The sequence below is a fragment of the Sciurus carolinensis genome, chromosome 2, assembly GCF_902686445.1.
Source record: "Sciurus carolinensis chromosome 2, mSciCar1.2, whole genome shotgun sequence".
Lineage (NCBI taxonomy): Eukaryota > Metazoa > Chordata > Mammalia > Rodentia > Sciuridae > Sciurus > Sciurus carolinensis.
The window spans coordinates 168,047,406-168,061,583 of record NC_062214.1 but is presented as its reverse complement, the minus strand read 5'-3'; the positions used below and the strand labels follow the sequence as shown (position 1 = coordinate 168,061,583).

Here is a 14,178-nt window from a genome sequence, read left to right as displayed (position 1 = left end):
TGCTTCACTCTTCTTGCCAAGTTTTGCTTTGGCTATTCTGGCTCTCTTACTTTTCCAAATGAATTTCATGATTGATTTTTTTCTTTTTATGAAGAATGTCATTGGATTTTAGTAGGAATTGCATTAAATGTGTATAACACTTTTGGTAGTATGACCATATTGACAATATTAATTCTGCCTGTCCAAAAGCACCGAAGAGATTTCCATCTTCTAAGGTCTTCTTCAATTTCTTTCTTTAGGGTTCTGTAGCTTTCATCGCAGAGGTCTTTCACCTCTTTTGTTAGATTGATTTGCAAATTTTGTTTTTGTTTTTGTTTTTTTGAGGCTATTGTGAATGGGTAGTTTTCCTAATTTCTCTTGCAGTGGATTTAAATGAATCTATTTTTAAATTTATGGTTTGTTTCCTAAAACTTATTTTTTCTTTTGAATTTCTTTTCTGTGAATATTAGAAACTTACTCTAAATTATAAGAAACAAAGATACCTTTGACCTGTTAAATTCTTTTTTTTTTTTTTTTTTTTTATGGTGCTAGGGATTGATCCAGGAGTACCTTACTACTGATCCAGGAGTACCTTACTACTGAGGTACATCCCTAACCCCACTCCCCACCTTTTTTAAAAATCCTGATACAGGGTTTTGCTAAGGTTGCTTAGGAACTCACCAATTTGCTGAATCTAGCCTCGCACTTGTGATTCTCCTGCCTTTGCCTCCTGAGGTTATAAACTTGCTTAAATTTGTTTTTCTTCTTCTTTTTTTTTTTTTTTTGATACTGGGGATTGGACCCAGGGGGACTCAACCACTGAGGCACCTCCCCACCCCTTTTTGTGGTTTTTTTTTTTTTTTGAGACAGGGTCTCACTGAGTTGCTTAGGGCCTTGCTAAGTTGCCAAGGCTGACTTTGAATTCATGATTCTCCTACCTCAGCCTCCTGAGCCACTGGAATTACAGGCGTGCACCACCATGCCCAGCGAGGCTTACTTAAATTCTTACTTTTTGTTGGTCACTGAAGTGTTTAGCAAATGGGTGCGTTTAACTCTCTTGAAGGATGTATGGTGGTGTCATGTGAAGAGAAGGAGACCTAAATGGTCATTGGCAAATTATTGTCGAGGGCCATAATTTTGTACGTAGGAGTAAGGACTCCTATTTCTCTAACTTTATGCTGCTCTGTTCCTTGCTTCTCAAGATTGGGTTTTGTGGGCAGACAAATGTCAGGAGCTGTGTGAACCTTGATGGAGCATTTTTATTTGTAAGTCAAGAGTTTTTCATATTGCTGCTCATGATCTATTTAATTATTTACTCAAAATGTATTTATTAAATGCCTATTATATACCTAATACTATTCAAGCTTTCAGATGCACATGAAAAAGATAACTTGTATTTGAGAAGGAATATTCCAGGGTACAGAATCTATAAGTGCAGATGCCCTACAGCAGGAGCAGCCTGGACTGTTCTAGGAACAGTAAAAGGGGCACCATGTTATTAAAGTTATAGGAACAGTAAAAGGGGCACCATGTTATTAAAGTGGAATAATGTAAGAAGAGAGTGCTAGGGTCAGAGACATAGGGATTAGGGTAGGTGGTGGTATTATCTAGAGCCTTATTCACATTGTAAGAAATTTGGTTTTTACTTTGGTTGAAATGGGGAGTCACTAGAGAGTTTTCAGCAAAGTAATAATGTGATGGGATTCAGGAAGAATGGAAGCAAGAAGACTAGGTAGCAAGCTCTTTCGGTAATCTGGTGGGTCAAGAAGTCAGTTTAGGTGGTCACAAATATTTATTAAATACAAAAAAAAGAAAAATACTGCATTGCATATAGTAGGTAGTAAGCATCTTTAACAAATTTATATTAAACAAATGTGGGTTTTATGGGATGCTATGTAAAATGTATTTAGTACAAAGGATTACTATAAAAACATTTAAAAGCTATTGTTCTGAGACATTCATATTATTGCCAACCAGGAGTGACTTTGACTTTCAGATGTATGTATGCTCAGCAAATGGTTTCTGTAGGAAAGAAGTTGTTTTTATATATTATCCTGTCTCATCAATCAGCAGTTTGAAGACAGAGTGCTTTCCTTGATCTTCCTCTCTTCTTTTGTTTCAACTCTTTGCATAAGAGTTAATTTTACAGCACTGGGGATATAGCTCAGTTGATAGAGTGCTTACCTCACATGCACAAAGCCCTGGGTTCAATCCCCAGCTCCACAAAAAAAAAAAAAAAAAAAAAAAAAAAAAGAGTTAATTTTATGAAGTACAAAATTGTAATTTTTGTTTTCTGACCCTCATCTGCTTAGGATCTACCACCCCACCCAAGACTTTGCTTCTTTCCTTTTTAACATTCCTCTAGCTTTGTGGCCTTGTCACCTAGCACTCAGTGAATCCATCCAGTTTCTTCTGCCATTAGGGACTGCCTATTTATCTGCATGTCTTGCCACCCACTCCTGCACTGTTACTGTTGCTGTAGCAACTGCCATCTTAATCTACCTCCTTCTCCTTGCTTTTTTCTTCTTCCTAACAACCACTGTTCATTGAACTCTCTCCTCAGTTTTATATATGGAGAGGTCAGGGCTGATGATATGTAAGATGAAGATAAAGTGGCTACTTACCAAACTCCTGTCTGTTTCACAAAGCTTATGGTAAAAGGGTTTTGTTTTTGTTTTTAATAAGCCAGGCCATCCGATGAACTCTAATGATTAAATATTTAGTTCTTGATCCTGTGAGAAAGTTGTAAGTATCCTAGAAGATAGCTGTTATGGTGCTGCCTTTTAATGAACTTTAATATCTGGGTTGATTCTGTGTGACTTGGGATCTCTGGGCCAAAAACAATAACCTTGCCTCTAGAATGCCCTGGGCATGTTCTGGTTCTGGAAGATGATGATTAAAAATATTGCATTGCCTGCCATCCTTTTTGCTTCTTGAATGGGCCACATATGCCGCTTATTATATAAAGACCTCCTTATCAGAAATTCAGTCAAATTCTTCTGCCATACTCAGTCAGACTTAAATTTCTGGATACTCAACAAATACACTGAACCCATAAATATATTTTAAGCCAGAGAAGCTTAGTGGTGAATCATATTCAGAGAACAATAAATTTGTTTAGTCACAGATCCCCGTGAGTTTTTCTTGGGCTAGTTGCCCAACAACTTTTGGTTTCCTTTAAAGAAATTCTAGTCTTGGGACTGAAGATTGTACTATTTTAGAAAAACAAAAAGTTGGGCATGGTGGCACATGCCTGTACTCCCAGTTACTTCGGAGGCTGAGACAAGAGGAATTCTTGAGCCTAGAAGTTTAGCCCAGTCTTAGCAACATCTCAAAAATAAAAACAGCAACAACTAACCAAACAAAAAGCAGGGAGACCCCACATGCACACCCAGATTCTTCAGCCCCTTTCCAGCTTATAAAAAAGAAATGACTAAGGGATTATTGGGACCTTAAACACATTTGAATGAAATAAGTGATGGATTGTGACTCCCTGAATTTGCTCACTTTTACCTAATTCTAGTATCTTCTAGGATTTGTTGTGTTACAGGAAGTATAGAATACTTCATGTCCTTTATAGGTCATCCTGTCTTAAAGCAGAAACTAATGAGGGATTTTTTCCCCGATCTGGAAGACCTCACTTCTGCCTCTTTGCATGTGGTATGAACCAGCTCTGGTGCCTGAGTTGGAATACTGCCTTTGATTGCACATGTTGCACAAGTCTTATGGAACTTTCACATAGAAAATGTGGGGAAATTCATGCCAGTGGGCTTTGGAAAATCTTGTAGGCACTATCAGGCAGCATCAGATAAACTACTTAACTGTGGACTTATGGTGATCTAAATTCATAGACTTGGAAGATTTTTCAATTCCCTATATTGTGCTGGACGTACTAGTCAGTCACTTTTCCTGGAAGCAGCCTCCACCTGTTTCTCTTCTGTTTCAAGGCCTTTGACGTTAATCAAGTATTTTTACCCTGCAAGAACAATTAAGAATTGCAGTTGAGTTTTTGTTGTTGTTATTATTGTTTGTTTGTTTTGTATCTTAAATAGACAACAACAAAACGCAGAAAGGACTGTTTTCCTGATATTCAGAGGTACTCTTGCATTTTCCCCCGGGTCTTTTGCATGCTGACCTTTGGATCACCTCCTACTGCATTCCTGTTGCATTTTACAGAAAAATCCTTGGTCAAAGATGGACTGAGAATAATGTATTTCTTTTATTTGTCCTATAGGAATGTTTTTTTATTTAGTCATTTTAACTTGCTTGGCTAGTACTTCCAAGATACTGCTCATGTCCTCAGGGTGTGTGGTAGCAGCCATTTCTCTAGAGGAGTGGAGACAGTAGCATCTCTGTCATCAAGATCAGCATCCAGAAAGCAAATTAAGATTGGAGGATTTTTGTTGCATAGAAGCACTGTTGGTTCTCCAGAGGAAATGAGAAATTTCTTCTTCAGGGAATGTGTTGAAGATAGGAAAAAAAATTAAGCTTTGTAGTTAGAGAGGAACTCTGATCTTAAAAGGAATTGGAGTCATTGCTAATAGACTTGGGACTGTTAAAATTGCCATATTGTGTGGCTAGCTTTTCACTGAGACACTGGTAATCTCTCACTTCTCCATCTTTCCATCTTGCCCCCCCCACCCCAATTCCAAAATAGGATCACATTTCTCAAAGTGTCATTAGAGAATCACCTGCATCAGAATGAACTGGGGTTCCCTGTTAAATTCAAATACCTGGGCCCACTTCCCAGACTGAATTAGAATATCTGGGGGTGGATGCTGAGAACCTACATTTTAAAAAAAATTCTAGATGATTTCTTATGCATATTACACTTGGAACCATGAACTATAGAATCTTTGACATTATGTGTCCTGACTGTGAGGAAAAACTACTTTTAAGCTTTTTCTCCCTAATTAACTAAAGCATCCTTATTTTCACCAGGAATGGCCAGCTCAGCACCCCTGCTGAGAAGATATAGTTAATGATAACTACAGTTAATCACTTTCTGAATTTCAGGTATCATTCCATTCCTCTGGAAGAAATCAAATTTTGTACCCAAATATGAAAGATTCAATATTGGTAACTGCTGCTCTGTAGATAGCACTCCCGAACATTCTAGAAGCAAGATTCCTATGCACCCTCTTTGTATGAGTCAGGTTCCCTGCCTAGAAGTGTAGGCAAGAGAAAAGTAACCACCCTGGAGTCCACAAACAGCCCTGTAGTGTGGTCATGTTGCAAATGGTGGGTCAAGCAAGTAGCTTAGACTGAAGTGAAGTGGGTCCATAGGCCTATTCTGGGCAGATTCTTCTACAGTCCTGACTAGAATGGGCAAAGAAAGTTCCTGTTAACAGATGGGAAGGGCATTTGCTAGTCTCTCCAGCTTCCTGTCACGGTGCTTGGACTGTTGCAAATCCTGCTGCTACAGCTAGTGAGGCAGGCCAAGTTTCTTTCTGTTGAGTCTTGTTTCTACTCCCCTCCCCCAGTTTAGGATTCTGGTTTATTTGCACACTCCAAGCTGATCTTGGATTGAAAGGCTCTCATTGTTTTTGAGCTCAGTGTTTAGATAACACCACATGCCTGTGGCAACCAGGGCACCCTGTAAAGGAAATGCCTGGATTCTAACAGCCTCAGTCATTCGTTCTTTCTGTGTGTGTGAGTGTGGTCTGTGTTTAGGATCATTGTAAAAGCATTTCTCTGCAGGGATTATTACTTGGGGACCTTAGGGGTACCTGGCTGCTCCTTGATGTCTAAGTTTTCTGTCTCTTCTTTCTTCCCTTTCATTTCACTCATAAGAGGGTTACAGGCTGTTTTACCCAGCCCTGTTTCTACAGAGCCGCAGCACCAGAGCATTTCTCCGTTTGGTGAGAAGACTGTTCTGGCTGGGTGGGGGACTTGGGATTGACTGTGGTGGTAGTACAGGCTGTTTTTATGACCTTGCTAGCTCTTAAAGCTTCCATAAAATCTCTCCTTTCTTGTCCCCTTAATCTGTCCCATCACTCTCTTGCCAAAAAGAAAATGTGTTATTTCTTCTAGTAACAAATAGCTGTTTAGGTTTTCTCTGGTTAAATGCTTCTAAAACTTCTTAAAAATGCTTCAAATCTGCAGGGCATGGTGGTACACTTCTATAATCCCAGCTACTCAAGAGACTGAGGCAGGAGAATCTTAAGTGTGAGGCCAACCTTGGCAACTTAGTGAGACCTGTCTCAAAATAAAAATATTAAAAAAATTAGGGATGTAGCTAGTGGTAGAGCACTGCTAGTTCAATCTGTAGTATACACACAAAAGAATTTCAAATCTGTTAGACTCTAGTTTAGATATCTTGATGCCCTTTCCATTGCTGTAATTTCTAGAATTTATAAGCCTTTTTCTCTAAAACTACTGGGGTCACTTCTTTTCCATGACAAAAATGTCCGTGTGAGGCAGAACAGGTTATTAGCTCTGACGTGGCACTCCATACCTGCAGTATCCCTGACATACATACTTAGCCTCACTTTCCTCCCAGTAATTCAGTGCTCCAGGAAGTGAACATGAAGTACAAAAAAGAACTTGGTTATGGCATGGATGGCAGGCAGTCATCCCTCAGTAATATACCTGGATGCTATATTACTGTATCACTGCCAGAAAGATAAAACATACACAGACATGTGTATATCAAAACCAATATCATAAGAGTACTATATAATTTATTTTTAAAGTTCTTAGCCATGTGGTTCACTGTAATATTGAAAGTATCTTCTGAATCATCCTAAGAAATTATTGAGAATCATACTATGTGACTTTTAAAAAAATGTTATGAACATCATGAAACTACAGAAGAATTTTAGGTGAACCAGAACATACCATTCCCTAGTGAAGCAAGATAAATGAAATTGTGTGCATTTATCAAAGTATATTTCAAAGTTAAATGTAAACATGGGAATTATAAAGGGAAACAAGACAAATTCCTTTTTCAATTGTTGTACTACTTGTACTGCATCTAAATTTAAAATTTTTCTTTGGGACTGGGTTGTGGCTCAGTGGTAGAGTACCTGCCTAGCCTGTGTGATGCACTGGGTTCGAGTCTTAGCACCACATAAAAATAAATGAGTAAAATAAAGATCTAGCAACATCTAAAAAAATAAAAAATAAAAAATTTTCTTTAATATTCGCGGTCTGGTTATGCCATATGGAATTAAAAATTCTGTGAACAGACTTAAAATTAAAAAATAAATGATTGTTATGCTTAAGTATTATTATTATTGAAAAAAATATCCAGAATAGAATAAAGTATCTATTGTTCTTGCTGATGGTTCTTGTGTCGCTAATACAAAGTATAAATATGTCATTTTACCATCCATGATTTATCCATTGAGGTGGACATGACTCCCTTTCCAGGGTCTTGATGAATATCTCTTAGGGTATGCACTTAGCTTGGGTAAACAAAATATCTAATGATTTTAATATTTCTCTTTTTTCAAGATGTTTTATTATCCCTTTTCTTATAAATTTTACTAGAAATTTACCTTTTGAAGATTGAAGAGACTTGACATTTTAAGTACTTTGTTTTAATGTAACCAAAGAACAATTCTTATTCTCATTATAACCTTCTAACTGCTTTATAGAAATATCCTTTTGCTTGAAATTCCAATTTGTAATCCTGAAAGAGGTCTTGGACACACGCGAAGAAATAAATTCAATGTGTTTTGCAGACTCTTGTCCAGCCTGCCTCGTGTCTAATCCCTGTGTTTTCTGCTTTCCAGCTCTCTCCTGCGTTATGGTGGCAACCTATCCCTCCAAAGTGCCATGAGTGTGCGATTCAATAGCAATGGGACCCAGCTCCTGGCCCTGCGTCGACGCCTGCCCCCTGTGCTTTATGACATCCACTCCCGCCTGCCGGTGTTCCAGTTTGACAATCAGGGTTACTTCAACTCATGCACCATGAAAAGCTGCTGTTTTGCTGGAGATCGTGACCAGGTAAGTACCTTTTGCCTCCTGCATCCTGTGTCTTTGTGTACTGGTCTCTTTTCTTTAGCACCTGGTCAGCTAGAAACAATTGAGAACTGTGAGAGTCTACAGACATTCTAGTTTCCTAGTGAGTTTCTTCATATAAGCTGCCAGTGGGTATTATGAGACACACATCATAAACCAAGGCTGGCTCCAACATGGTTCTAAGTGACCAGTCCTGTTACATTTATGAACAGATTTTAAAATTCCAAGAATGTGCCATTTCCAAAGAAAGGAAGGAGTTCTTGGAAAATTAGCTTGATGATAAGAGAAAGTTTTAGTTTTCTTGTATCAGTAAAACACAGTGAGAATCAAACATCTTAAGTATCTTCCAAGATACATGCATCTTGAATGACTTCTTGAGATGGTATCTTTTTGTTGGGAAATGGGCTGAGCAAATTTGTTTGAGGCAGCCAGATGCTGAATCTGTTTTTACCGCTGCATCACAACTGGGACTGGAGAGCCCATGCTGTGAGTTTCCATCCTTTTTTTCAGTGGCCCTGGGAATAGAGATTCTGATGTTGATTTAAAGCTGGCAGTTTAAAAACGTACATGGCATTCTTGGTGCTTATCTCTCTTGGCCACAGAAATTCTGAAATGGGTGTTAGTGACCAGTTGTACTGATCTGAGCAACTGATCTGAGTAAAGAAAAATCAAACAATTTATTTTCTTCTCAAGGATGACCTGTCTTATTGCTACTTTACATTCAGGTTGTAAAAAAAAAAAAAAAAAAAGAAAAGAAACCTTAGTCTCTTGCTGGTGCTTTTTTTTTAGTATTATAGATTGAACCCAGGGGTGCTCTATCACTGAGTTACAGCCCTACCTGTTTTATTTTCTATTTTGAGGCCCAGGTTGGCCTCAAATATCATCTTTCTGCCTCAGCCTCCTGAGTTGCTGGGATTATAGGCATGTGCCACCGTGCCTGGCAAAAGAAACAATTCTTTGAGAACCTTTCAAGACCCCACTTTTTAAAGGCTAGGATTTTTCTCTTTAGGCTGAGGTTGCTAGAAACTCTTTCCCTAATGTTGTAGTTTAAAGATTAGTAGATGTAGTAGAAGTAAAATAAACACTTGCTGAATTGAGTTGAATGTGGGTAGATAAGAATATTCAAGTTTTCCAAGATAGAGGCTTCCTCTTTTATAAATAATGTATTTATTTTGCTGTACAGGGGAATTAACCCATGAGTGTTCTATCACTGAGCAATATCCTAACATCCACCCTGCACCCCTTTAAAAATATTTCTTCTTTTGGGTGGGTGGGGGGTACTGGGAATTGAACCCAGGGGCACTTCTTACCATTTGGCTACATCCTCTGCCCTTTTTATTTTTTATTTTGAGATAATCTCACTAAGTTGCTGAGGGTGGCCTCAGATTTACAATCCTCCTGTGTCAAGCTTCCTGCGTTGCTGGGATTTACAGCACCTGGTACACCACCTGGCTTAATTTTTCATTCTTGAAATAGGTTCTCACTAAGTTGCTAAGATGACCTTGAAATTCCAATCCTCCTGAATCAGCCTCCCAAGTAGCTGGGATTATAGGTATGTGCTACATACCCAGCCAAATTCAGAATTTAAACTCAAGTTGAAGTCCTAGGGCTACTTAGCTGAGATCCACACTGGAGGCCACTAGATGGCCTCAGTTATATAAATGTTATCTTCAGAGGAGGCCACAGCACCTAAATGACTTAGTTTTTATTTGCTTATGTGGTATTGTAGGCAATTTGTTTCTTAGGTGGGAAGAATCAGTTTCTAGAGGAAAGATGATCAGATTCTCAATAGAACAGAGAATTGTCTGCTGTGAAGAATGGTTGATTTAACTTCATATGGCTGTGGAAATAGCAACATAGTCCCCCATTACTACCTTTGTTTTTTCCTTTGATCTTTGCTTCTGTTGATTCTTCCATCTTCTGTCAATTTACTATGCATGTAATTCTTATTTCATTAAATAATAAAAGGTATGCATCATATAATAGTTTTTTAGACTTTATTGCCATGAACTCTGGCTGAGAGAAAGACAAGAGTTGAAGGAATATGGATATTGTGTTTTCTTCAGATTGTATTTTAGCAGCCAAAGCCTGTCTTCATTGAATCCTCAAAAGACCCAGATCAAATTTCTCTGGCCAAAATGTAGAGCAGCACCTAGATCATTGTTTCTCAACCTTAGCCCTGTTGACTTTTTGACTGAATGTCTTTGTGGTGTGGGGTTGTCCTGTGCAATATAGGGTGGGTGATAGCATTCCTAGCCTTTCCTTGCTAGAGGTTAATAATATCATCCTCTTTTGTTCTCCATACAACCAAAAATGTCTCTAGATATTTCCAGTTGACCATTGGAGGGAATATTACCCCTGATTGAAAACCTCTGATCTAAATTATATTTACCAATGAATTAATGCTCAGAAAGCATTAGGGCAGGCATTGCAGAAGCAGAGCCAGGCAAAGTATTTTGTGATGGTTCTGGGTATGTTCATTGAGGTTATAGTTAGTTTTGCATTGCACATTATATCTAATGATAAAAACATTGAGTGCCATTTGATTTTCTCTATTCAGATTTTTTTTTTTTTTTTGACTAGTTTGTTATTTATGACTTTTTGCCCTAAGGGGAGAGTTTATGGGTACCGTATTCTTTCTGATAGAATGCACTCCTCTTTGGTTGGGGTAAATGGTTTTTCTTGGATGATGGAGAATGCAGCCTTTGACTCTGACTTTGAATCAGTCAGTTAATCTTAGATCTCTTCTTATCCCCCCATGTAGATCATCAGAGGCATCTAAGGGAATAGGAAATGTAGAAATTTGAACTTGGCTGGTCTATTCATTCCTTAAGAGACCAAGAAGTGTAGCTAATTCATTATTGTCTTGTCTCCAAATCCTGGTATATATTGAAAGCATGATAAATCTTTGTTGAAGTGACTCTGTACTTTGGTCGATGTGTGGTATTTAGCTTTCTGGGCTTAAGGTTCCTCTAGCTGTAAATCAGTATTGATAAGTATCATATTTCCTGTTCAACTTTCAGGGACTTTTGGTAGAATAAATTAATAATGGGTTTACAGTGAAGCTGTCAATTGAGCTCATAGTTTTTAAGTGCTGCACAAGAGACCAAACATGTCCCAGTCCTGGAAAATGTCTCTTATGGGTGATTTATAGACCCTGACATTCCACACTCTAGGCTAAACAGCAGCTGCCACAGTTCGGTATGATCTGCACGACTGACATGTGTATTTGACTAGTTTAGACAGGATCCTTTTAGCTGATTTAAGATTTCAAAGTCTATCCTTTCCTTTTATTGGTGTGAGTGGTGTGAGTATGTATGTATTTTTAGATGGGAGCTTGCTAGTCTTGAAACTGTGATCTTCCTGCCTCAGCCTCCCAAGTAGCTGGAATTACAAAGTGCCACCTCATTCATATATAGACTAGGAATGCCTCCAGCCTGAGACTGTGCTCTGAAACTCTTCATTTAGTCAAAGGCTAGGTAACCATTCCAGAGAGGAATCTTGAGAATTTCCATACTGGGAATGAACATGAATGGGAAAAGCAATAAGTGATCCTATTTATTTGAGATAGCCTTCTGGCTTTTAATTACAGAGAGATTAATCAGGCCACACAAATGGATCCAGGTATTATGCCAGAGGGCCTGTGCTCCTTTTTAGACTATCCTAGGTTTGCTGGGTAATTCATTAACCTCAAAATGAAATTGAAATTTCAAGAAATTGGATTCAGAATAAAGTACAAAATATGTTGAACCTACTTTGTGTCTTCTTCATTTTTATTGTTCCCATTATAGATGAATTCTAATCATAGAGCTATTAGAGAGCAGTTTGTACAAACTCTTCCTTTCAACATCAGAATACTGAGACTTACAAAGGTTAGGTAACATAAGTAACCACTATACAAGTTTGTAGCTGAGTCAGGACTAGAACCCATATTTTTGAGCTCTCAGTAGAGACCATTTTTCACTGTATAAGTGGTCACAACTTGATGCCACTAGTAGCAAGGCAGGCTGCCAAAATGAGTGAATTAGACTGGGAGTCTACAGTAAGGAGTGGTGGAAACTGGCCAACTGGACAGCCCACATTTCATCAAAGTGGGAGAGCTTCTATTCAGTTTAAGCCCACTGTTGCCATGTGCACTTCCATTTTGCTAGGGCTCTGATTTTCTTAAAGTGGAAGATAGATTTTATGTAAACTCTGATTTTTTAATTATTTTATTTTTTTACTTTTATTTTTTTCATTATCTTTTTTTGAGTGATAAATTTTTTTTTAAAAGTTCTTTTCATACATGTATATAGGGTAATAATGTCTGTCTCACAATCTGCTGTTCTTCCCATTCCCACACGCCCCACCCCTCCTCTCACTCCCCTCTGCACAACCCAAAGTTCCTTCATTGTTCCCTAATCATACATGTATATAGGGTAATAATGTCTGTCTCATTCTACTGTGCTTCCCATCCCCACCCCTCCCCTCACTCCCTTCTGCATAATCCAGAGTTCCTTCATTCTTCCCTACCCACCCCCACTATGGATCAGCATCCACTTACCAGAGAAAACATTCACCCTTTGGTTTTTTGGGATTGTCTTATTTTACTTAGAATGATATTCTCCAGTCCCATCCGTTTATCAGCAAATGCCATAATTTCATTCTTCCTTAAGGCTGAGTAATATTCTATTGTGTATATGTACCACATTTTCTTTATCCATTCATCTGTTGAAGGCCATCTAGGTTTGTTCATAGTTTAGCTATTGTGAAATGAGCTGCTATAAACACTGATGTGGCTGCATCACTGTAGTATGCTGATTCTAAGTCCTTTGGGTACAAACCTAGGAGTGGGATAGCTGGGTCAAATGGTGGTTCCATTCCAAGTTTTCTGAGGAATCTCCATACTGCTTTCCAGAGTGGTTGCACCAATCTGCAGTCCCACCAACAGTGTTTGAGTGTACCTTTTTCCCCACATCCTCGCCAACACTTATTATTGCTTGTATGTTTGATAATTGCCATTCTGAGTGGAACGAGATGAAATCTTAGAGTAGTTTTGATTTGTGTTTCTCTAATTGCAAGAGATGATGAACATTTTTTCATGTTTGTAGATCAGTTGTATTTCTTCTTCTGTGAAGTGTGCGTTCAGTTCCTTAGCCCATTTATTGATTTGGGTTATTTGTTTTTCAGAGTTTTTTTAGTTTTTTATATATCTTGGAGATTGGTGCTCTATCTGATGTGCATGTGGTAAAGATTTTCTCCTATTCTGTAGGCTCTCTTCAAATTATTGATAGTTTCCTTTGCTGAGAATAAGCTTTTTAGTTTGAATCCATCCCATTTATTGATTCTTAATTTTATTTCGTGCTCTTTAGGAGTCATGTTAAGGAAGTCAGGTCCTAGGTCGACATGATGAAGATTTGGTTCTACTTTTTCTCCTATTAGGAACAGGATCTCTGTTTTAGAGCCTAAGTCCTTGATTCACTTTGAGTTGATCTTTGTGCAGGGTGAGAGATAGAGGTTTAATTTCATTTTGTTACATATGGATTTCCAGTTTTCCCAGCACCATTTGTTGAAGAGGCTATCTTTTCTTCAGTGTTTATTTTTGGCACCTTTGTCTAGTGTGAGATAGCAGTATTTATGTTGGTTTGTCTCTGTGTCTCCTGTTTTGTTCCATTGGTCTACATGTCTATTTTGGTGCCAGTACCATGCCATTTTTGTTACTGTTGCTCTGTAGTATAGTTTAAGGTCTAGTAGTGTGATGTCTCCTGCTTCACTCTTCTTGCTAAGGATTGCTTTGGCTATTCTGGCTCTCTTACTTTTCTAAATGAATTTCATGATTGATTTTTTCTTTTTATGAAGAATATCATTGGGATTTTAGTAGGAATTGCATTGAATGTGTATAACACTTTTGGTAGTATGGCCATATTGACAATATTAATTCTGCCTACCCAAGAGCATGGGAGATTTTTCCATCTTCTGAGGTCTTCTTCAATTTCTTTTCTTTCTTTTCTTTTCTTTTCTTTTTTTAAAAGAGGAATGATTTATTTTGACTCACAGTTACATAGGTTTCAGTCCATGATGGAATGGCCCCATTGCTCTGGGCCTGAGGAGGGCAGAACATCATGGTCAAAGGACATGACAGAGGAAGGCTGTTAGCTCATGGCAGCCAAACAGAAAGAGACACACAGAGAGAGAGAGAGAGAGAGAAGGGAGAAAGAGAGAGAGAGATATCTTCAATTTCTTTCTTTTGTG

The 14,178-nt window shown here is 38.2% G+C and overlaps 1 protein-coding gene across 2 annotated transcripts in view; it reads left to right on the top strand.

Moving 5' to 3' along the window:
* Dcaf5 (DDB1 and CUL4 associated factor 5) overlaps positions 1–14,178 on the top strand; it is a 100,205-nt gene that overhangs the window by 50,913 nt on the left and 35,114 nt on the right. For both annotated transcript variants that reach the window (XM_047539506.1, XM_047539505.1), the window contains exon 6: positions 7,719–7,932. In XM_047539506.1, coding sequence (XP_047395462.1) covers positions 7,719–7,932 — 214 coding nt within the window. The remainder of the gene's footprint in view (positions 1–7,718; positions 7,933–14,178) is intronic.